Genomic DNA, 26,156 nt, shown 5'->3' on the forward strand with positions numbered 1-26,156 from the left:
TGACAGGGAAATAACTAAATTTAGAGTAAAATGTCATCACTTTTGTGATGAATCTGAGATGAATCGCGATTAACTACAAAAAATTATGCGATTTAAATATTTTAATCGACTGATAGCACTATTAAAAATATTTTTTTAAATATAACATTTAACCCTAGTTAACCCTCATAAGTATTTTGTAGGCACAATTACTATTTATTAAGGAGTACACATTAAAGGAGTACACATTCTACTATTTGATTACACGTAACACAATAATTTTGGTGCTGATTGTGTGTTTTAATGAATTATGATGCATATACAGTATATACAGGCAGCATAGGTATTTTATGATAATTATCTATCATAGCGATCGAATAATCTTTTATTTTTTTTATACTCATTAGCAGACACACACACACACACACACACAGAATGTGTCCGAAGATTTCTGCAGGATTGCACCCATCATTCAAAAAATTAAATACATCTGCCACCCCTTGAAATTATTATTATAATTTTTTTTTTTTAAGCATGCTTTCAGCTCTAAATAAGTGTATTCTTACTCATTTAAGCATATTGAAATCCATTACACAAAAGTCTGGAGATTTCTCCCCCAAATTCCACACAGAAAATATGAAAAAGTGAGAAGATTCCATTTGGGTCTCCTCACATTAGTACATGTTACAGTATTTAATTTATATATATATATATATATATATATATATATATATATATATAATTTGTGATAATAACAATAACATTCATTAGGTGCCAATGAAGTACCATAAGATCTCCTGTAAAGAGCCACAGTGAAAGAGATGGTGATTATGGAGCTTTAGTGTTTGCGTCTCCATCCATTCATTATAAATGGAGAGCTTCGACTATTTTTAGCAGCTTCCAAAGTCACATACTCCTGCCAGTGAAATCAGCTGAAGATCCTAATGCAATGAATGTTTAATCACCGTGTGCTTTGTGGAAACTCTGTTGAAACAATTTAGTTTGGACTTGACGCCCCCATTTAAAAGCTAATGTTATTCTGTTTTGCAGTGCTAATTAAGGACGTGCTGTTGCGTAATTGTTTTTTTGAATTATTGTTTCTGCATTAGGGTATTATGCTTGTGTTTCTAGAACAGAGGGCCATGTGTGTTTGTGTCTGAGCATGCTTGTGTGGGTGGGTTTTAGAGTGGGCTTTCAAAAGCCTGTTTATTTTCTGGCTGATTTGATGACTCTTCTCTCAGACTGTTATTATTTCTCATTAGAGGAGGGGATTGGGCCAAAGAGACTAGATGTGATAGAAATGTTTAGTTCAGAGCGTGGCACAAAGCTCGCTAACACATTTACTTCTGTTACCCCTAACCAACCCATGTTTTAATTAAGTCAAGTCATTTTTATTTGTATAGCGCCTTTCATAACACATATAATTTCAAATCAGCTTTACAGAAAATCATGTATAAACAGAAAATGAAACTGTAATATCTATAAAGTGTTAGAGCCATCATTGTGTAGTGTGATTAAATATGATTGTAAATTCTCCATAAGATGTTGGTTAATAGAGAAAAATAACCTTGGGAGAAATCAGGCTCACAGTTCCCCTCTGGCTAACAGCATGAATATAATGCCAGTATTACTTATTTATGTGCTGTGCAAGTCATGGTTTAAAATTAGTAAACTAAGTGTTAAGGGCCAGTGTTTAAATGGTGTTTCTTTAACAAAGTTTGGGAGGAACAAGTTAATTTAATCCGAAAAATCACACAGCCAGAGTAAGAGTATATAATTACCTGCTTACCTCGGATCATCGTGTTGCAACTCCGCTGCAAAGCATTTGCCTTCATTAGAACAGCTCTTCCGTCTAAATCATCTCGTTTCAACAGAAGCTGCCACAGCAGCTCATTCATTTCACAGCATTGACTGTTACCACTTTAAGTGCTACTTTTACTCTGTCTTTCCTCCTAATCTCTATTCGCTTGAGCAGATCATTGCGAGAAGCTGCTTCTGCAAATGGTTGCTTCGATGCTGTACACGTGTGAAACAGCTCTCTACGACTGTTCATATGTTCTCATTTAAACTTTCCAACCTGAGAGGTCCGTTCGTGTGAAGTTGCTTCCGCAACCAGTTACTTCGGTGCCTTGTACATGTGAAACAGCTCCCTGCGTCTGCTCATGTACTCTCATCTACTTTTCCACCTGCAGCGATCTGTCGCGAGAGCTCGCCTCCGTGAAAAGGCGCTGCTCCAGCTTCACGCTATTCAAGCCCTATTACAGCTCTATTCGAACACGTGAAGCAAAGATTAACTTTTTAATTAAACCATAGTGTTTCAATCCGGTTCTCCCGCACAGGTGATTCCTGTCAGCCTCATTACCCCACCGTGCAGCTCGTTTAGGGCATGATCCATTCAGCGATTTCTTTTCATCATCTTTTAGCATGAATATCACGATTGTTCTCCCTTCGAGGTGCCCTTCGGAGAACAATTTAATCCATTCGAACGCAGAGGCAATCATGTAACAGCAAACTCCTTCCAATCAACCGATGTCTCTAAATGACAACTTCTTTCCAAACCAACGCAGATATTTTTAGCGCGAGCACGCTGCCGCAGCAGCTCCCGCTTCGACCACTCTACAGCTCACCACAGCTATACACTGCCTCTGTCTGAACAGACACGAGGCGAATTTGGCAAACTTCTATTCATCTCTAGGCCATAACATGACTTTCTCTCCTCCCGCCCAGGACAAACACTTCATACAGGTAAAACATCTATTTTATTTTACAGTCTTTGCCCGAATCATTGGATTTCAAACTCTTAACAAGCTCGACCATAGAACCTAATTGCTCATGACTTTAAAAGCGTTCAACAATCTGTCAATCTTAGACACAAGTTTAAATTTACAGGTTTAAATCGACGCCGAATGATTCAGCTTGGCACCTTGCTTATACTCCAATATTTCAGTTTTCTGTAGTATTTATTATGTCAATATAAACAAGTCATTTTATTTCAGTCGTACTGTATCATTCATTATAAAGTCATCAATATAAAAAAGTCATTTTATTCACCACACTACTGCCAACTGTGCTCTTATAGTATCTATTAAAACCAACTCTCAGGGACAAACTCCTACGAATTCATACGTCCTCATTAAAATTAGACTAGTCACCCCATCCCAATAGTACAGAGTCATAAAATGACTCGCATTATGTTGGAGACAATCTTCAAATCTCCAAACCATACACTTAAGTTTATAACATCAGACTATAGTATTCATCTGGGTTAGTTGTCTTCTAATTTCATGACACCCAACTTTAAATGACGTCATTCATATGTACATGCAAGCATGTTTCCTGACATTGTTTCACATATGTTCATGACATTTAATCTAGCAACATTTACGTTCAGGCATCCACAGTCAATACATTTAACACATTTTCTATTGACTCAACACATCCCTAAGCAGCACAAATGTGCTGTCCAGGTGCCGCAACTACAGCGTCTTTCGGATCGTGCGTCTAGACCTCCCACTACACCGCAAGCAGTGCAATGCGCTGTCCAAACACTGCAACTGTGGTGTCTTTCGGGCCATGCAACACACTTCCACTACACCGCAAACAGCACGTGCGCTGTCCAAGCAGACGCAACTGTGGCATCTTTCGGGCTGTGTGAACAAACATCCTTCTGTACTGCAAACAGCGCAAATACGCTATTCAAGTTCCACAACCATGCGCAACCATCTCCGTAACCCATACTATGCCTCTCATACTAAATTAACCATCACCATCTAGTGATTGACAATCGAGCCAATTTAGGTCTTCACTAAACAGTCCGCCATAAGCCGGCATCTCTGCATCAATCAATTTAATTCAAATATCGCCTACTATTCGTCCTCACGTCAAACACCGCGCTTGACGTCTCAACCCATTTGTATCGTAGAGTGAGTTCTTGCTTATATGCAGTGTGAACTGTTCACACGAAAACACACGCTCTTCCTGTTAATGCCATGTGATCCCGTACTCGAGAATTCAGCCCTTTTCGCATATGGAGTTTCCTTAAATGCATCATATATAATTTCCACAAGAATATAGTGTCCTACCGTCGAATGCCATGCGGGCCCACGCCTACGGATTCAGCCGCTCGCAGCTCCGAGCAAGCTCAGTATAATACAGCTGTAACATTCTCACATGAATCACACGCTCTCCCATTGAACACTGTGCGGTCCCGCGCCTGAGAATTCAGCCCGTTCATATCGCAAATGCACATGCAAGCACATACCCTGACATTGCCTCTAACGAGGGCATTTATTTTCATTTTCAATCTGTCAACTCCCATCCAACCCTTCCAATCGCTAGCACACTATATCCATTACAGAGGATCCCACTTAAATCCGGCATCTCAGAAAAAACTATACTCAAGCCATTCCTTCTGCCGCAACCGCAGCAGCCCAAAGGCCTGCCCGAGCACCAAATCTGCTCACTAGGCTGGTGGTTATCTGATGCATTCAGTAGTTACATACATACAAACCATCTCCAAATAAAGAAAGCGCACCTTGCCCTAATAAAATAAAAGGAGGAAGGGGCCGCTCACTCTACCTTGTCCATATTTTGGGGGCCTTCCCGTTTGGATGCTGCGAGGGTCCACAATTCATACCGCTGAGAGGGCCCTCCCACACACATATATTCAAGGGCTGTCCCGTTCAAAACACAGGAGGGTCCTCCCATTTGAATGCTGCAAGGGTCCACCCTGGCAAGCCCGGAAGACCTCCTGTCCATACCGCTGAGAGGGCCCTCCCACACACATATATCCAAGGGCTATCCCGTTCAAAATGAAGGAGGGTCCTTCTGTTTGGATGCTGCAAGGGTCCACCCCGGCCGGCTCAGAAGCCCTCCTGTCTGTACCGCTGCGAAGGCCCTCCCACACACATACATCAAGGGCTCTCCAATTTGAATCGCAGTGGGGTCCTCCCGTGCGAATGCTGTGTAAGCTTACTCACGTTTATTTATATCATGTGCTGTCCCATTCGTAACGCTGTGAGGTCCTTCCCATTTCGAATGCAGTGAGGTCCCCCGTTTGATTGCAGGATGGGCTCATCCGCTCGAGCGGCAGCCGAGCCCCACACACGTGAGCTTAGCCCGTTCGCTGTGCAGGCCCCTCCCGTCAAACGAATTGCATCTGGATGGCTTAAGGTTTGGTCTGGGTGGCTTAGGTTCTCCCATGCCTGGGACAGACCTGCCTGATCGGGGGGGTGGCCTCCCATGCTCGGGTGTGGCGAAGCCCTCCAGTGCAATAACAACAGCTCTCCTTGAGAGCTCATTTCTATTCGGCCGCAACCGCCACTGTCTTTTAGTGTTTCAGCCTAAATTTCACTCTCCATGCCTCCTTATCTTGCACCTATTGGTTTCCTATCCCCCAAGCGGACCCTAGAATGAGGCTTCCTCTGCGAGTGGCTCCTTTTGTTCTATCTTCTTTGGCACCTCTGCCCATCTGGCACACAAGGCTAGGCAAGCACCCCCTTCTAGTATGTCGTTTCTGTTCCATTCTTTTGGGGGGAAAGTTATTGTCGTTAAAATCAATTGGTTACTCTTTTTCCTTACAACACATCACTTCCGCACCTACGACACCAGGTGATGCATGCAGAGATGAGTGAGGTGCATTGCAGTTCAACCGGCCGGTCATTTCGGTGAGGTCTATCCTAAATCCAAGGTTCAGGCTGTGGCATATGAAGTATCCCATGTCTTATGGTTGGAGTTCGCATCAGTTCATCCTCTGAAGTCCATTGTAAAAGACTGAAGTGATGTCTAGCTGGCACCGGCTGCATTTAGTCATCATCACTCGTAGCAGTGGAGTCCGACACCAAGCAGGAACGGAGCTGGATCTGGCCTGTTCTGGTGAACTCAGGATAGGAATCCCGAGATTGAGACAGGGATACAAATAGAATAATATTAACGTAGATGCCATAACATTTTTGGCAGTTATAGATCATAATAAACGTTTCTGGTTCTGGCAGACCTAACTAAAGCAGCCTAATTGTGAGTTGATGGATAAATTAGGTGTATGTCTGGCTAAATAGATGAGTCTTTAGTCTAGACTTAAACTCAGTGAGTGTGTCTGCACCCCGAACAGGGTTAGGGAGACTATTTCATAGTTTAGCAGCCAAGTAGGAAAAGGATCTACCTCCTTTTTTGGATTTAGATTTTCTAGGAATTATTAACAGGCCAGAATTATGCAATCATAATGAACGTGATGGAATATAGTGTGGTAGAAGGTCACTTAAGTACTGCGGAGCTAGACCATTCAAAGCTTTGTACGTAGTTAACAATTTTAAAATGAATACAACATTTGACAGGTAGCCAATGTAATGTTGATAAAATGGGGCTAATAAGATCATATTTCTTGGTTCTAGTCAGCACTCTGGCTGCTGCATTTTGAACCAAATTAAGTTTCCCCTAAAAATAAACGTCAAATAGACAGCGTTAAACAGCCTGACCTCCAAACCAGCCGTTCTGTCCCTTCAATCTAAGTCAGCTAGAATCTGTGTTATGTATGTGTGTGGAAAGTCTGATTAATTTAAGCAAATCGGCTTCAATCTCATGAATATTTTTTTAAAGACCTGGGTTCAAAAATCAAATAAATAAATAAATGATTCACTGATTTGTTTAAGGTGAGAGTTCACCCAAAAATTAAAATGATCTCATCATTTACTCACCCAACAGACTAAAATGTAACTCTTTTTTTCTCTCTTTATATCTTGTCATTGCAGTCTCTAAGCACGATCATGATTTCAAGCTCGAATACGCTTCCTAGTGCTTGATACATGCACAGAGCGCTAGATGGCGCTGTAGGAAGTGTAATTGAGTTTGAAATCATGATCGGCAAAAAGATTAACTTCCAATCCAAAGGAACGATTCACTCACGAATCGGACATCACTACTGAACAAGCAAAGACAGAGCTAGCGGATTATAGTTTAGGTTAAAGACGAGTGACTTTAAAAAGCACTTTTTGTCTGCTGTTTCTGTAAGAACTTGGATTGTATGTGCCAGTGGTCGCTCTTGGGAAGAAGAAAGAAGAAAGATGTGTAGAGTGAGAGGGACTTGTCTCTTGGCGCTTATTGCAACTCTGTGGCTGCTGAGCGGACATCTTTTTTCAGCATCCGACACTTGCATTGAACCACAGAAAATATAAATAAAAAAAAAATTCTGAGCCTGGGCCTGGAAAACAAACATGGTGACTTTGTGTTCCCTCTGCCAGTGGGCCTCCGGAGCTCTACTGTGAAACTAATGCAGTGCACTGACAGCCAATTCCATCCTGCTCAGAGCCTTAGATCTGCTGTGCCCAGCACAGGCACGGTCCCAGAAAGAGCAGGGGGTGGCTTTAAGTGCTAACCTGAGGCAGACTGGACTGTGTGTGGGGATCTGCTTTTAGTAAGAGCGAGCTGAACCATGTTGATTTTAAATTATGTCAAGCTAGATGACCGCCGTGCTGTGCTATTGAGAACGGCACAAAACTCCACTATGTTTTCAAGAAGTATTTTCAACACACAGTCCTCAGTGCTTTGATGTACTTAAGTTGTTAGGGGTGTATATTTTCCAGTGTGCCTTTAGTAGTGAGCTAATGTGCAGCTTGCTCAGTCTGAGCAAATGTGAGCATGTTGGCACGCAACCCATCTGACCATGAGTACTGTCAGATCGTATTACTGTGAGTGTACCTTGTGTGAGCAATAGTGAATGTGTGTTTTTGTGCATTTGGAAGCAAACTGCCTACTATCTGTCTTCCTTTATAAATTATGTATTTATTGATAGGTTCATCCATGCCTGAATTGTTTGTTGTTTTATTTATGGTGAGTTACTTTTAATAATGTTGCCATATCGAATGTTCGCTGAAATGTTGAATGCAGAATGCACTTTGGCTACAAAATTAGTATGTTTACAGTGATGAAAATGACAATATTTACGTGGCATGCTTGATCCTCATAAAAATGTATCAATTACAGTACTGAAGCACACAAAGACTATGTATTTATTAAAGCTGTCAAAGTTAATGCATTAATGCATGTGATTAAAACGTTTAAGGCATACATTTTTCTTAATCGCGATAAACCATTTACCAGTTTTGACATTGAGCTCTATGTGAGTTGTAAACACTGTTTGGAGTAGGGCGAAACCATTGCAATGTGTCCGTCTGGGGTCATTACACTGATGCACACACCACAATACACACACAACAGCGATTCCGTGTCTATGATCAAGTGATTGTGAAAGGACCTCTTAACACTATTTGTTGTACAATACAAGCCCAGATGGGACTTTTAATGTTTGAATTGTACTACAATTTTCAATTTAAGAGGTTAAACTTGTGATATGAGTTCAGTAGAAGACTTTATTATTTTTATACAATATTGTCCAGCCTTAGTTACTACAATAGCATGTCAATGCAATACACTCAATAACACTGTAAACTAAAAACATAAAACGTGGATTCAGTAATGATGGGGATAAAATATACTTTATTAAACGTAAAAATAATATGCTTAAATGTGCAATATAACAATTACAAGAAGTCAGTTTCGTAGTCATACATATTAAACATGTCACAGTAACTTCACCGGACAACATAGATACTTCACGATCGGTTAACACACGAGTACTGTTCGATTCAATGTTCGAACTGAACAGCGTAGCTAGTTTCTCCAGCAGGAATATGAGACAGCTGGTACTTCTTTCCTGGATGTGACGTAATGACACAAGGATGAACGTCATAAGCCAGCGATTTCACGCCAAATCGAACCCGACAGCTCAAAATACAAATAATTTTTATAGACTTACCATAGTGAATTGGAGTAAGGTAAGGACATTGTTTTGAACACTGGTTGTATATGTACTCAATCAATAATGGCAATTTATTCATTTTTTAACCAAAAAATCTTACATAGTGCAGCTTTAATAAAGCATTGTTCCATATTGTTTTCTTTTCTTTCCTAAGATGGAAATAAATGCATTTTGACAGGGAAAGAAGTATATATAAAAGTAAAATTTCAACACTTTCAAAATCTACGATTAATCACATTTATATGGAGTCAATGTTATGCCTTATATATTTGCAAAAACAAACAAACAAACACAAAAAAGTATTGCAAAATACAAAGCTGTGTTTAATTGCAAAAAAACAAAAACAAAAAAAACAATGGATGTTGTAAATGAAACCCAAGTATTGAGAACCTTTTTTTAATCTGCTACAGACTTTTGGCATCAATTTTTTACAATTTTTTTTTAAATTTGTTTCACTCTGCGGAAAGTATTTTTTCTTTGCGATGCTCCTTTTAATGTTTGCAGTACCTCTTTCCCTCTGCACTTCATTTCTCTTTGCGCTTCACTCTGTTTTGACATGGGGCGGAGTTTCGAGTCTGATAACATCATGTGGGGTGTGGCTTATTCACAGGTCGAGGAGCATGCGCAGTTAACATGCACTATGATGCATGCTAACTTCAATACAAGCAGGCATGAAAATGTCACTGTTATTTAAGGTTTGTCTCATTTTCTCTCATTTATAACCACGAATATTATCACTTAATGTTAAAAGCTGAAAAAAAGCTCATTTTTATGGTGAAAGTCCTGGTTACATTGCTTTTGTGCTTCATGTAGCTTTTAAGCTAATATCACTGGCCTGTGCTGTTTGATGTTATAGCCTGCTTTTTTCACCTTAACTAGGTTTTTAAAAACTCCTAGTTACATAATGGGAAATACGTGTTTGTGTCATCAAAGCCTTGATTACAGTTCTTAATGTTACCTCTGATAAAAACATATGATTCAGTGTAAGAAGCTGTTACTTTAAGTGCAACACAACAATCTTTATGTCTTGTTTTTAAATGTTATTAATAAAAAAATAAGGCATTAATGCAGAAGAACCGTGTCATAATTTGACAGCATTATTTTGTTCCCTTTCGTAGGAACTCGAGCTGTGTATTCGCTATGGGACACTGTCTGAGTGTCACGTGGTCGGAAACCCTTATACAATCACTCCAATTTATTGGCTGATGGCGCATAAGCGACTCTCCTAGGGAGCTATGTCACGGGCTCCATAAAGGCGATTGTTTTCGCGCCATCAAGTCAAATTTTTGTCTAAGCCCTTGTTTGTTTCTAACGACTCACATCGAAGCAAGGATTATTAATTCTCCCTTTTGAGTGGCGAACAAGTAAGGACGTCGTTTATACAGCATAAATTTCAGAGCAATTTTAATTGGGTTTTTCCAAACATTACGAGGGTCCGACAGGGACAGCGGCGCTTTTCGAGGCTTGCAATTTCTCACCACGAGGTGTTATCCCCACTTTTTCCAGTTCCATGGCCTCAAGATTTGCAGGTCTGTGTGCGTGTTCCATTTGGGATTTCGGATTTGTGTCTGAGAGGATTGGAGACCGAACGGTCATTGGATTCACGGGCATTGGATTCTTCCTCGTGTTTGTCGCCCTCGCGTGAGTCTCGTAGCTCGGTAGCCATTTTCTGATGAACAGAGCGTGCGAAAGAGATACTATGAACGTCTTGAACTGTCGCGATTAAAAAAAGCTGTATGAGAGAATTTGTCGTTGGAAGGGAACAAATTGGCCACTTTGTCCCTATTGTATTTTTTTGTGTCGTTCTGAGAGTATGCACATGAATAAGGCAATGGAGGAGCGGCCTTGACCTTTCTCTCTCTCTCCCCTTCCTGTTTTAAGCGAACTGCTCACACCAGAGGGGATCATGCATGGACCGGTGAGCCCGGCCACAGAACGAGGGGGCTGGAATAAGAGAATGGTTCGCCAGTACTCCGTTGGTGAATAATGCGCAGAGTGCTTCGTCTGTGCCATTATTCTTTTGAGATTCTATCAGGAGATGTGAAGTATTTCAACAAGTTTTTTTTCTTTCACCCGTTTGTGGACCACGCAGGCGTTCTGGCAAGACAAGAGATGTGCACTTCTATCTTTGCTTGATTTGAAAATGTTTATTCTGTCAGCATCCCTGCTGTAGATACATTTCAGTGCGCTCATCATTTATGCCTAAATGTAGTAAAGGCAAAACATTATCAAATTCCCTTCAACCAGCCACAGTATTGGAGGAGTGAGGGCTTCCATCTGCTGTGCCACTGGTTCTGGGGCAGTGGAGCTAGACTCGGGGGCAATGCAGGTGCATCTGTCTCCACCTCCCAGAGATTCAGGACAGCCTCATCCGGTCGGACAACAGGACGGTAGTGTTCTACATCAATCACCAGGGAGGAGTGTGCTCTCATGCCATGCTGAGGCTGGCACGTCGCATTCTTCTGTGGGCACGGGACAATGTGCTGTCTCTACAAGCCGTAAATGTTCCGGGCCATTTGAATTTAGGATCGGATCTCCTGTCCAGACAGGGCTTGGTGCCCGGAGAGTGGACATTACATTTTCAGATTATGGAACAAATCTAGAGAAGGTTCGGCAGAGCGGAAGTGGACCTGTTTGCTTCGAGCGAGACGTCGCACTGTCCCCTCTGGTTTTCCCTCTCACCCCGGCACCGCTGCGCATCGATGCGTTGGCATATCAGTGGCCGACAGCACGTCTTTACGCATTTCTATCAATCAGTCTGCTGCACAGGGCAGCATTTGGCACCCCCGGCCTGACTTGTGGAAGTTATGGGTATAGCCCCTCAACAGGGCGCTCTTTTGAATGATGGGTTATCCCCCGCTGTGGTTGATACCATTCTAAATGCTAGAGCTCATATTGCATATCCTTTGCCCAGTTTGGGCACTACGAGTTTATATTAACCTAATGAGAACAGTTGTTCGTGTGCTTTGGTGGCCACAACAGGGGTGTTTCGGTGTCCAAGCAAAGACTCATTGGCTTATTGATGCAATTTCTGGTGCTTACGAAGTGCGCGGTTTACCTTCGCCTTCGGGTATTCGAGCCCATTCTATGAGGAGCATGGCATCCTCATGGGCTTTGGCTAGAGGTGCTTCCTTGGAGGACATTTGTATGGAGGCAGGGTGGTCCTCTCCGCATACATTTGTTAGATTTTATAATCTGGATGAGGGTTTGACTCCTTCTTCCCAATTCCTTCCTTTTATTCAGACGTTTTAGCTCGCTTGTGTGCTGCTGTATGCTTGCCACACGGGCTTAGACAGTTGGCAGCTACTGTTCGCATGGCGTGAATGTATATCTTTCCCATACCGAATATGCAGCTCGAGTTCCTACGAAAGGGAACGTCTCGGTTACGTGGAGCGTAATCCTGGTTCCCTGAGTGGGAATGAGACGCTGCGTAGCTGGCCATGCTCTCTAGCAGCTGCATAGGCTCGTTCTTTCCTGCAGAAAATCTGACTCGATGGTGCGAAAGCAAGCGCCTTTATGGAGCCCATGACGTAGCTCGCTAGGGGCGTCGCTTATGTGCCATCAGCCAATAAATTAGTGTGATTGTATAAGGGCTTCAGACCAGGTGACACTCACACGGTGTCCCATACTGAATATGCAGCATCTCGTTCCCACTCAGGGAACCAGGGTTATGTTCCACGTAACCGAGACATTTTCTTTAGCACTTTTTTGTGTTTTTGAGGCAGACCAATCCAATGTTACTCATGAGGAATACTTATGTTATATTAACCCTGTAAACAGTATGTATTCCAGTTATTTATTGAGGAAGTATATGGCTGTGAGATACAAGAAGACCAAATCATTTAGAGTATACTGAAGAAATGGTGCTCCCTGCTCCTTATCACAAGATGATGAAAACAGTTGTCGGGCTTTTGTGCTACTGCTGAGGCATTACAACGCTTCATGGCCACAATCGTGTTTCTTTGTGTAACATTTTCCTTGCAATAAAGGAGTGGACTTTACGTATAATTTAATTATTTTTATTTGACCAGAATGCTCTTGCGCTGACTAGAGGCATCAGTCCCAGACAAGTCCCATACAACCACAAAATGCCTCAAATAAAATGCCAGAGCTCCTGCGGTCATGTTGTATACCAGTGTTCAATTTTACCAAAATTTGTTGTCTTTTGTAGTAACATGCACAACAATTTATAATATTTTACAAGAAACTGAATGTTTTTAATATTTTAAAAATAATACTTTAACAAACATACTTGCTTTTGTGTTGTTTCTAACTAACCGCAAATGCCTTGGTAAAACACAGATTACGAGATTCATGATTTTAAAGTGATTAGTTAAAAAAATAAATAAAATAAAAATAAAAATAAATAATATATATATATATATATATATATATATATATATATATATCCTTTACTCACGCTCATATATTTTCAAACCCATAAGACACTCTTCTATGAAACCCAAAAGATGTTAGGCAGAATGTTAGGGCCTGGCAGACTCAGTCACCATTTACTTTTATTGTATGGGGAAAAACAGTGACGCTAGTATTCACAATTTCTCATGTTTCACGGAAGAAAGTCGTACATAAGGGTGAGTAAACAATGACAGAATTGTCATTTTTGAGTGCAATAAACCTTTGATGTAGCCAAAAGAAGAATGTGTAGCTAATATTGTCAAGTTTTATTACACTTTCATATAAAGACATGGAAATATTACTAAAATGTCTGTCAATCACCACAGAACAATTAGTGATCTTATATTACAAATTTAAAAATGTATCCTGTATTGGAGCTGGAAACACAGAGTTTGGGAGCAGATGAGTCAAGTGCTAAAATTTGATTGGCTATTGACAGGGGAAACATCTGAAAAAGATAGCAAGAACCAGTAAGTCAGTCATCACTGAACATGAAATTGTATTTAATGAGAGTAATATACTGTAAAACTGGTCTGCCATAACAAACAAAAGTACAAAAGAATACTAAATATACTCTAATATACTAAAGATAATGTGTTTTATTAAATACATTAACACATTTTAAACCCAATTCTTGCAAAAACTCTAATTTAGAGTATTCATTTATGGTATATGTTCTTAAGGAATTGTGATTCATAATTCATAAAGGCACTTCTATAGCTATACTGCTGTTCTTCTGCATTAATGCCTTATTTTTTATTAATAACATTTAAAAATAAGTGTTACGTCCCAGGGCGTAATTGTTATTGTTATTTGTATGATACACGGGCAGTGATAATTGTACTGCTTACTGTGTATGTGTTGTCTGTATTGTGGCAGTGTTTTGTGGTGTTTTGCTCTCTCTCCTTCTCACTCGCTCTCCTCATTGCAAAGGTTAATGGACACAAGCTAACAATGGTTACCTGCTGCCTTATTGCTTATTGCTGCCTTGCTCTGATTGGTTGCTGAACGGAGAGCTTGAGGATAAAGCTGGAGAGTTAACTCACTTTGGAGGTCTTTTTTCTCCATGCTGCTGAGATGGTTTTCTCCTGTCCTAGACAATTAGCAAATGTGCTGTTGTTGTATTATACTTGGTGTTTTCTCAACTTATTGTAGTTGTTATTGTACAACCTGTTATTATCATACAACCTGTTGCTTATTGAAGTAATGTTGGTAAGTGTTAATTCTTTGTTTCACATTTTAAGATACTGATACTCTTAGAGAATCCTTAGTTTATTATTACTTTTTTTGTTGTTGTAGTTGTACTTTCTGGAAGCAGTAGGGAGGAGGATGCCGTTTTGTTTGTTATCGACCATGTTTTCTCCTGTGTTTGGTTTAGAGAGGGAGTAAGGAAAGGCTTTTATTTATTTGTATTTTATTTGTAAAGGTTAGAAAGTACTCAAAACAATTCAGAAGAAACTTATTTGTTGTTTTAGCCTGGTCCCCTCCTGAAGCCTTTTCAAGCCTCCTTTCTTTTTCATGTGTGAACCTCTAAATAAATATGGTTTTTGATTTGCGTGATTTTTTTTTTTTTTTTTTTTTTTTTTTTTGTGACAGTGCTAGGACAGGAGAGGATACCTCTTTAGCTGCCTGTTAAGTTTATTTTTGCTTTTACACACCATTCAAAATAATATATGGCAGTCATGGAATTGGCCCACAATACAAAAAAAAAAAAAACATTTCTATGCACAAAGATGTTTAAAATTAAATACACAATACTAAGAGAAGTATAAGTGTGCTTTTTTTTTTTTTTGGAACACTAACATTCTATTAAATTATTGTTTGGCTAACTTTTGAAAATGCTGGCAAAATTCCCTGTATTAAATTACCAAACGAAAAAAGCATTACATTTTAAAATAAATTGCCATGACGCTTTGCTTTTGGGTCAGAACCGGTGGCAACCTGCGATAGGCGTAACATCAGAACCAATATTACAGTCCTATCAGAAGGGCAACTGCTCCCTTTTGATTGCAATTCCTCTTCTGATTGCTTTTATTTGTGAAATTAAAATGACAGTAAGCTGTCTAATTTCAATGAATTGTCTCAATACTCTCCCCATTTTACCAAAACTTCAGAGGAAAAAAAATCTGGGAGGTGAGTTGGCGATAAAACACATTTTTGTATGGAAACGGCTTAAGGCCATTTGAATGGAAACCGGCAGAAGACGACGAATGTCGCAAAAACGTTTTTACGCATTTTCACTATGTCGATGGCGAAAGGTGGATAGAAACTATGCTAGTAAGAACTGTTATCAAGGCTTTGACGACACAAACACGTATGTCCCATCATATAACTAGGAGTTTATAAAAACCTAGTTAAGATGGAAAAAAGCAGACTGTAACATCAAACGACACAGGCCAGTGATATTAGCTAAAAAGCTACATGAACCACAAAAGCACTGTAACCAGGACTTTCACCATAAAAAATTTGCTTTTTTTCAGCTTTTAACATTTAAGTGATATTCTTCGTTATAAATGAAAGAAAATTAGACAAACCTTAAATAACAGTGACATTTTTCTGCTGATCACGTCTGCTTGTTTTTGAAGTTCGAGTGCATCATGGTGCATGTAAACTGTGCATGCTCCTTGACTTTGCTAATAAGCCACAGCCCACATAATGCTGTCAGACTCAAAACTCCACCCCATGTCAAAACAGTGCCACATAGTAAAGCTCAAAGAGAAACGAAGCTCAAAGGGAAAGAGGTACTGTGAACATTAAAAGGAGCATCGCTAAAAAAAAAATACTTTCCGCAAGGTGAGACTCGAAGAAAAAGAAGCGTTCCAAAAGAATTTATGCCAAACGTCTGTTGCAGATTGAAAAAGGGATCTCGGATCTCGGGTTTTCTTTACAACATACATTGTTTTTTTGCAATTAAACACAGCTTTGTCTTTTGCAATACTTTATTTTTTGCAAATGTATAAGGCAGCATATTGTGTCCATACAATTAACTATGAAAAATTGTGAGATTAATTGCGATTTTTCAATCGACTGATGTCACTATTATTTGTTTAATTAAATCACTGCCTTTTTTCTTGATTCTGTTTTTATTTTGATTCATTGTGCAACCCTACAAGGAAGAATCATGAAATTAGTATAATGACCTGCTCTTTGGAAGCGTAATGGCAAAATAACAAGTACATTAAAATCATGAAGATTTTCACGAAATTGCTTCATTTTATGTTGTCTTCAAAATCATCATGATTATAGTATGAATATTCAATATATCGCCTAGACCTACTAAAGAATAGCATTGGGATGCAAATCGATTTAATCATATGGTTTATTTCAATGACCCGGTTTGAAAAAAGTCAATAATTGATTTGAGTGTTTACTCGGATGAAACTGTTAAAACAATTTAGTTTTGACTTGATACTTCCTTCTAAGATCTTATTTGATTCTGTTTTGCAGTTGTAATTAAGGATGTGCTGTTGTGTAATTGGTTATTTTTTTTAAGTTAATGTTTCTGTGTTTGTGAGAGAAAGGGAAGGAAAGAAAGATGGCACTGAAGTATTCTATTGTGTAGCAATAAAATTATAAAGCATAAACAGGGACGTGCCATGTATTGTGTCTAGCCCCATTGCAATTTGCCGTGAATAAGTTTGTCTTGGGATATACAAGGAGGTCTTCGTTGTTTTTTCTAAGCAGTCACAAGCGTTTTCAACTAAAATCACACTCTTTATTACCTCCTGCCATTCCGGGCCTCTCTCTGATCTTTCATCATTCCAAATTGACATACTCGGATTGTTTTATAAGATTTCCGACACTTATGTGACAGTTTATATCAAATTGTGTATGCCTTTTGTTTAGTTTAGCTGTAGCCAAAAAGAGGAATTAGGCTTTAGCAAATTAGCCTTGAATACTACAATTTTATCACTTTATTAAAGACAGACTGATATTTTGTGTGAACATCTTAAAAGGTATTGTTACACTTCTGAATGCAAAAGTAGTATGTCATTTAAAATATAATATTCAGAATAATTAATGTGCATTAGTCAAATTTGATTTTAATGGGTATGATTTAGTTTTATAAAACATTTATGGACAAAGAACCCTGATCATCCCTCTAAAATAAACCATCCATTAGTCAATCCAAAAATGTGTGTTTCTGTTGATAAATCCGTCAGTGTCCTAGAGTAAAGGAGACATCTGGGAGTGAAAAGGACAGCGATTACTGTACGCTGTGGGTGTGGATTTTTACCCTCACACACACAGAGCTTCTACATAGCCATTTCATAGTCAGTGCAGGATAAAAGCTGATGATGTGTGCAGAGGTTTACAAATGCAGAATGATTCTTCATGAATATGAAAACAACCTTTTCATCGGTCTTGGAAGGGATAACGGGGTAGACAAAGGTGTTTTGCCTCTGGTAGATGTGACTTTCTTTTTTTTTTTTTTTTTTTTTTCTCACGCTTAAGAAAAATGACTTTTGCTTGTTTTGTTTTCATACATTTATGCAGCTGAAAGCACAGGGGCATTTGTGAAGAATCAATTCAATAAATGCTGTCTGTTATTTAACCTTGAATATCTGAAAAATCAATGAGGATTGACAGAAGTAGGAACTGTATTTAGCTTGTACATGATATCTCATGTGTGACTCATAAAAACAATATTCTTTTGATAACTGGAAGTGGTTGGAACTGTAATTTGTCTTCATTGTCTAGTGGAATGTTGTTTTGAATGGCTTATCACAGGAAGCAAGCAAAGAAACATCGTTGTTATCTGGCTTGATTAAGAGTAAGTGTAATCATCTTACCTGTGATAACGGTCACTTAAATTCTCCTTAGAGGTACCGGAAAAGGCAGTGAAGAGCGCGTTGGTGAGTTTGCTTTTAAATTAGATTAATTTAGAGTAGTGGAACAGTTTATAAGCCAGTTTAGGTGGCCTTGTGAAAAACCTAACAGTGTTGGGGAAGTTACTTTGAAACTGCAGTCTCCTAAGCTTCAGGCTAACTCACAACCCTAACTACTTACACCCTGTCTACAACATATGTGTCCGTTGATGGGACACGACAGCTTGAGGCTGTCTACACTGGATGAATCAACAAAAACGTTCTAAAAATGTATTTGTGGTGTTGGCAGTATTAGTGCCAGCGCGTGCAGCACAAAATGAAATGGGACACCCGTTTACTGTCGCGTGACGCAACGCTCCGCAATGGACGCTTCTAGTATAGACAGCATCATTGATTATTATGGGTTCAATTGCTTTTGATGTGACATGACACACCGCTTGTGTCTGGTGTAGCAAGGTGTTAGATTATAGTCAAGCTAAGCATTTTTAAAAGTAGTTTATTTTAGGGGACAATATCTTTTTAAATATATTACTATCAGATGATATAATAATTATTTTTTGCTATAAGATCAGTATTTGTCTTTCACAGCAACAATCAGGATTTCACTTTCAAGCTGAAAAGCCCAGATTTTTTAAAAATTAGTCAAAAATATAGTTAAAGATGAAGTATGTAATTTCTTCGACATTAGCGCCACCGAATGGAATAAAAAAATAAATTTAAAAAAACAATGTTTTCAAAACAGCTTTCCAAATATGCCCCTCATCTGCAATTGATCAAACAGTCAGATAGTCCCACCCCCAACTCATGCAACTGGTTGAGTAGCGTTGTTGGGTGGGGTCTAAGTGGGTTGCTTGAAACAAACACAGGAATTTTTATAGTGCCATAGAGACACAGTATTTACAGTTTTTGAGAAAATTAATCTATGAATGGTTTACTTATAGTTGTCTCTGCATATTAAGCTGGGACAGGAGAAGGTATTTTAACAAAGTTACATAAAGTTAAAGAACAGCAGTATTTAACTAAATATTTTGCTACAAAACAGATGGTATAAAATGCAGTGCAGGGACTAAAAGATATATATGTTTGTTTGCCTTTGACAGTTTAAAGGCTAATTTATTATTTGACATTTTGTTCTGCAAAGGTGTTAGTTTGGTTATATTTCTCCTATTCATGCACATCCCTAAATATCTTGACCAAGGAGAACTCGGCTAGTCGAAGAATGCTTAAGATTGGCTAAAACGAATCACTGGTGTGGTTTAGATGTGATGTTCTTTATTTTCCTCAACAAACTAATTTTAAAACGCAGCAGCACATATACCGTATAAACGTTGTCTTCATCCACGTAGTGTGCTTTAGTTCGTTCAGGAGAAAAAAATTGGCTTCTAACATTGCATACAGTAGGCTTAAATGAGCTTGTTTGATTATTACTTATTTCAACTTATCAGTTGTAAGCCTGTGTGTACAGTACAATGTGACATCAAAAGACAGCAGTTGTCGTGCAATAATGGTGCTTGTTGGAAAAAGTTGCTTGTTACAGTAGCTACTTTCACACTACTGAAAAATGTAGTTTTGTTCATAGCATTGTTAGTTAGTTCCCAACACGAAACCCACAATTAAAAATGACAGTATAACTTGTACCCAGGAACTTGTGTGAATACAAAATGATTTTGGGGTTTAATTACATTGCTGTCTCTGTGCCTGTATGTGTGCATGTATATTTATGTGCGTGTCACCATGGGTTTGTGTAAACATTCTCAGAAGAGTGTTTGAGTGTGTATGGGCAGATGTTAAGTGTCTCTCTCAGGTTAAGAGGCCACCCTTCTCCCTCCATTCAGAACATCTGTACAGTGCCCTCCCTCACCCTGCACCTGTGCCCAAAATCAGGCCATGTCTCCTGAATTCACAGTTATAGCAGCATGCTGACAAGCACTTTTATTACAGCCACAGGGAACATGCCTCCAGAGAAGAGGGTGCATTCATCTTGTAGCCCCAGACAGCCATACATAGTGTTACAAACAAAAGCCACCCTTGAACAGAAGTTAACAATGTCCAGACCTATTTCCAGCACACCATATAGAGCTAACGAGAGACAGAAACTTAACTTTACTTCACCTGAGCACTGCAGAATTGTTCTTATATATATATAAAAATGCATGACTGGAAGATTTGGCATGTACAGTATTCCAAAAAAAGTATTTGGAAACTTAAGTCACACTTAATGTATAAATGTCATTGCATTATTAACAAAATATCAAATTAAGTGGCAACTGCAAACAGATGATGCAACACCTTTCCTCAGAACTAACTTCACTTTTCTGAGCCATTGTTTGCAATTACATTTTACCAACTGGTTTCAAGATTGTTTGCTTGAAAAGTGTTCTTGTGTTATCTATCTTTTATTTGAAAGCTTGATTTCATATTTTGTGGTTGATATTTAATATCTAATGCAATGACATAGAATTTTAAGCATGTCTGTGGATCCCAGATCAGATCTTGGGTCATCAGAGCATGTCACCCCCACACAGAGCCATGGAGCTACTGCACTCAGATCAGTACTGCACAATCATGCTCATGGGCAGGGAGTCAAGACCCCATTACCCACCCCATTGTGCCTGAGAGCCCCAGATCACTCCCAGATCCCAGCTTTTCATGGATTCACGCTTATACCATGTTTGATCCAGCACTGTTATTCCCATTGTAATGCACTGAGAAACAGCAAATTACAAAGCCTGGCTGTTCCAGGCCAGCACTGATCCACTCTAAACACACACACTCACACTTGATCTGTTCTCCTTTTGTGGGATTTAGATTCAAACCTCAAACTCTTGACGTTATGTGTGTCAGTAAACTTACAGAAAGATGTTTCATGGATTTAATCCCCCTCTCTCTCTCTGTCACACATACACGTCCTTCTCTTGTAGTCTTTGACACATTCCATTTTTCACATTTAAAAAGAGAACAAGAGGATAAGTGGAGAGAGAGAGAGGCTTTCTATTTACTGCCGCAGATTTAGCATCTTTAAGAGAAAATATTTGCTAAATGGGGCCATGCAGACAGAAAACACAAAAGTCCTTAGCTACATGGCTGATGAATATGAGCTTGTTACAAATCTCTTTTTTTTCTGTGTACAAAATAAGAAATTAATCTCATTGCATTGCCAAAGGGCAGTCTATTTAGTGTTGAAAGTGAACAATTATATTTATTTATTATTTTGTTCAAAATTAAACCCAGAGCCTGGGAAAGGATTTGAAATGTTGAAAATGGCCACTGTCAACAATTTGCAAAATGGCACTGTGACTAGGAGGAGGGTATGGCCGGGCCGTGATGGTGCATGGCCAGCGCTGAATCAGATGATCAGCGGGAGAGTGAGATAAAGGGGAGCTGGAGGTGCCTGTTTGAGAGAGAGAGACGCACGCAGCCACGCTGCATGTGTGTCTGTGTTCGTTAATGTTTGTTTTATGTTGAGTTTTACATTAAACTTTACGTTGACTGTTCAACAAGTTCCCGCCGCCTCCTTGCCCAACCTTTACCTGTTACAGTGGTGCCAAGGCCGGGATGGAGGAGGGATGTGCTCTCGCGGAGTCCTCGCCGCTGCCATCCGCCAGGGGAGCAGCCGCAGCCATCTGCCTAGGGACAGAGGGGTCGCTGCCAGCCGCCAAGAGCCAGAGGAACTGCTGCCATCTGCCGATGAAGGGGAGGAGTGGTTCCGTCCACCAGGGGAGGAGCGAGTTGGCATCCGCCAGAGGGCAGAGGAGTGGTTCAGGACCGGGAGACAGTGCGTCTGGGAGCCGGCTAGCAAGTTCTTCTCTCTTTCTCTGTGTTTCCGCTCACCCTTTCCCTCTCCCCACACCTCCACGTCTCTCCCCCGGGTTCACAGGAGGCGGGGTTGACCACCTGCTGACAGAATGGCCGGAGGGACAGCGTCTCCCCTCCAGAGATGGGAGTAAGTCAGACCGTTGACGCCCCGGCCTGAAACAGAACAGAATGGCCGGAGGGACAGCGTCTCCCCTCCAGAGATGGGAGTAAGTCAGACCGTTGACGCCCCGGCCTGAAACAGGTGGGGGAGGAGTGTGACGAGGAGGAGGGTGTGGCCGGGCCGTGAATCAGCTGATCAGCGGGAGAGCGAGATAAATGGGAGCCGGAGGCACCAGATCGAGAGAGAGAGAGAGACGCTGTGCATGTGCATCTGTGTTCGTTTATGTTTGTTTTATGTTGAGTTTTACATTAAACTTTACGTTGACTGTTCAACTGGTTCCCGCCTCCTCCTTGCCCAACCTTTACCTGCTACAGACACTAACAAAAAATTTAATATAACCTAAATATAACATAGTTCATAGACAGGACATAGTTCAGGGGAAAAATTATGTTGTTTGCTTTTTCACGCTTGTTACGTGAGCATTTTGAAACAAATATACATGACCTTTGAAGGACCTTAGTTCTCAAGTTAGTGGTGGACTCACTGACACCAGAATCAACACCATATTTTATGGTTCTCTCTCCACTGAAATCCCCATTTAACCCCTGTCAATGTGTATTTACTTATTTTTATATGGGGTTTTATGTGGGCCCAACTTATGTTCTGTATTGTTTTGTTTTTTTCCTTAAATTTTGGCACCCCATCTGCTCTTACTGATCAGACTACTGACAGCGATAGACAGGGATCAACCTGTGGAGCTTGCTCTCAGGCAACTGTTATGGATCAACAAGAATGAGATGGGCAGTCTGAAAAAATGGAAATGGTTTTTGGGTGCTGGTAGGTAGAAAACTTAGCTTGGGAGGTTCATCTTTATTGCATTACTTTGTGTTTCATGGGGAAAACATTATTATGAGCATGTTTGATGCTTCTTGCTCAGCCTCCTTCTGCCCACTCTCTCCTTCTGTTTTCCACTGGTGGACAAGAGTAATAAATGTAACATGATATCATCCAGCAACAGCAGCACAGCGTAAAAAGAGTACTCAAGAGTTTCCCGTCTGATGAGTGTCTTAACGAGCTAGGTGGCATCCTGCATCCACGGAACATGTCTGTCTCTGAATTCGGAAAGTGAGAATAATAAAACGCAAACAGCTTTGGCAGGCTGTCATCACTGGCAGCGTCCTTTCTTCCCTGATTTGATGTTTTGTCTGATTGCAATCCCCTCTCAAGGTGCAGTTATTCCTTTTGTGTTTCCTGCATCACTTAACACAGCTTTATTGACATATCTTTGACATAGCCAAATGTAATTGATTGACAGCTTGATACATGGGTGCCTGTAGGACTCCAATTCATGGAATGCAGAAAAAAATCAAAGGTCTCTCAAACAATAAATATTAACCACTGTCTTGCAAGTCTTATGCTTCAACCTGTGAACATATAACATAATCTGAGCCAACAATGTCAGGGCCAACTCTGGGGTAAAATCCAATGGAGAGTGCTTTTCTTTATAAACAAAACAGTATGTTGAATGAATTTTCACCATATACAGTGTGTGTGTGTGTGTGTATATATATATATATATATATATATATATATATATATATATATATATGGCCAAAGGTCTGTGTACACCATTCACCATTGTGCTCCCATTTAGACACAAGAGCATTAGTGAGGCGCTTTGTGCACAGGGGCATTGTCATGCTGAAATAGAAAAGGGTTAGAGTTAGGTTTCTCCCCAAACTGTTGTTACAAAGTTGGAAGCATAAATGCCCTAGAAAGCCATTTTATGGAGTAGCATTTTATGTCTTCACTGGAATTATTGGAGTAACTAAACTCATTAATTAGAAGGGGGTGTCCACATATTTTTGACATAGCCAAAAATATGTGGACATCTTCTAATCTTCTAATTAACAAGTTTGGTTACACCTACCTATTCATGTGATTATATAATCATGTGGCAGCAGTGCAATACATAAAATCATGCAGATATAGGTCAGGAGCTTCAGTTAATGTTCACATAAACCAGAATGGGGAAAAAAATGTATCTCATTGATTTCAACCATGGCGTGATTGTTGGTGCCAGACAGGCTGGTTTCTGTAACTGCAGATCTCCTGTGATTTTCACACACAACAGTCTCTAGAGTTTACTCAGAATGGTGCCAAAAACATGAGAGAGGTCAATTGATAATGGCCAGACATGTTCGAGCTGACAGAAAGGCTACGGTAACTCAGACAACCACTCTGTACAATTGTAGTGAGCAGCATAGCATCTCAGAATGCACAACACATCAAACCTTGTGGCGGATGGGCTACAACAGCAGAAGACCATGTCTGGCACTTTATTAGGACAATAGTGTTCCTAATAAAGAGCTCAGTGAGTGTAAATATATAAATATTAACATTTATATAAACAGTGTAGAATGAAGTTGGCCACAGCCACTGATCTTTAGTCAGCTTTTCCCATCCCATTAAATGGTTAAGTTTTGGATTTAGATTGAAAAAACTGATCCTAAACCAGCAGTCACATGCAGCTTTATCCCAGAAAATCCTCTATCATTAGAGTTTGTATTTAACTGTATGAATTTATACTCGCATCATGCCTGTGGCCAGGGGAAAGTTAAGCTTTCACCAGCTTTTCACACCCTCTGCTTATAAATATATAATTGTTTGTTCTCCAATGCAGGAAGGCTTAATGACTATGAATTATTTTACAGAGAGGCTTTTATAAATTTTTTTTATTTATTTATTTTTTTATTCTGGTGTTGCCAAAGGTGCTCTGCATTCATTTTGGATAGCAACTAACCTGATAAAAGAGTTGTTGTTTTATTTTTTCATAATTTTCTTTGTCTTTCGCCAGGAGCTCCAAACCATCACAGCCAGTCCACCCTGCGGCCGCCCATCCCTCCACCACACAGCCATCAGACACTGTCGCACCATCAGTCTTCTGCCAACTCTCTCAATCGCAACACACTGAGCCTCCGTCGCAATCCCATTCATGTTCCCCCGTCCGCCCCGGGTGACGGTCCCACCACGCCCGAGTCAGTGCAGCTGCAGGACAGCTGGGTGCTCAACAGCAACGTCCCACTAGAGACAAGGTCAGTGGTCACTTTGTGCACACCCACCTCAAAACCACCAGCTTTACAAGAAAACATATGACAGATTTACATTTAGGGAGCATCACTGTCACACAGTGAGAATACTTAGAGATGCATTTCTTGCAGGAAGTAGCATTCAAATAGCAGGTTATATTCTAATTCTGACAAAACAATCTCTCTATTCTCCCCAGGGATCAAGATTATAGAGAGCAATGTGGCAGAAATCCTTTCTCAATTCAAAGAGGTTTCTTTATTTAAATTTGAGTGTTATTGGTTGGTTTGTTGGTAGCAATTTAGCTATTTTGACAGATCTGGTCATTTGAAAACAATACATTTAGACCTATTTGTGTACATTTAGAATTTATATTATTGTGATTTACATAAATAATTTCAAAGGGAAAATTATGTTGTTTGCTTGATTTTTATGCGTAATGGGCCTCATTCATGAAACTTCCGTAAATATATGAGTAAATTTGTGTGTAAAATGGACCTTCCCAAAAACTCCCCAGATTTGTTAGTAAAACGTGTGTATATTCATGAATTCCAAACTTTTGTAAAGAGGGGGTGTGTGCACATTCATTCACAATTATCATAATCCATGCCCATGAAAACGACATATAAGGAAGGCACCAGATGCAAAGAATTTTCAGAGAAATTAACAGAATGCCTGAAGAAGATCTTTGACCAAAACGCTATATGATATTACAGATTTGCAACTATATAACAATGTGCAGGCTTTTTAAATTTTTTCCCCATTGTATTGTGTACGCACCTCTCCGCGATATGTTTATTTATGGATTTAACAGCATTAGCATGAACCATACATTATCAACTGAACGCTATTTACCAATGCCTATACTAAATTATGAAACCTAAATTATAGAGCTCATATCAAATAATAAAAAATAAAAAACTGTCCAAACTGTTTTTTTTCTTTTTTGAAGAATCAAGCACTTCTGCTGGAAAAACGGTAAGCAGAGTTGGGAAAAATTATACTTTGAAAAAATTATTTTCAGTTAATAAAAATTTCTAAATAACTATAGGCCATGGTTTAAAAAGAAAACAAAGATTTTTTTTCCTCTTTTACTAATTTGTTATTTTTAAGGTTA

General features: G+C 39.7%; 1 protein-coding gene across 3 annotated transcripts in view; it reads left to right on the forward strand.

Annotated features, from left to right (window-relative positions):
- The window catches only part of tenm2a (teneurin transmembrane protein 2a), a 378,826-nt gene that overhangs the window by 237,252 nt on the left and 115,418 nt on the right, over positions 1-26,156 (forward strand). For all 3 annotated transcript variants that reach the window (XM_051649776.1, XM_051649777.1, XM_051649778.1), the window contains one exon: positions 24,810-25,047. In XM_051649776.1, the coding sequence (XP_051505736.1) occupies positions 24,810-25,047 (238 nt within the window). The remainder of the gene's footprint in view (positions 1-24,809; positions 25,048-26,156) is intronic.

The sequence above is a fragment of the Myxocyprinus asiaticus genome, chromosome 22, assembly GCF_019703515.2.
Source record: "Myxocyprinus asiaticus isolate MX2 ecotype Aquarium Trade chromosome 22, UBuf_Myxa_2, whole genome shotgun sequence".
Classification (NCBI taxonomy): Eukaryota; Metazoa; Chordata; class Actinopteri; order Cypriniformes; family Catostomidae; genus Myxocyprinus; species Myxocyprinus asiaticus.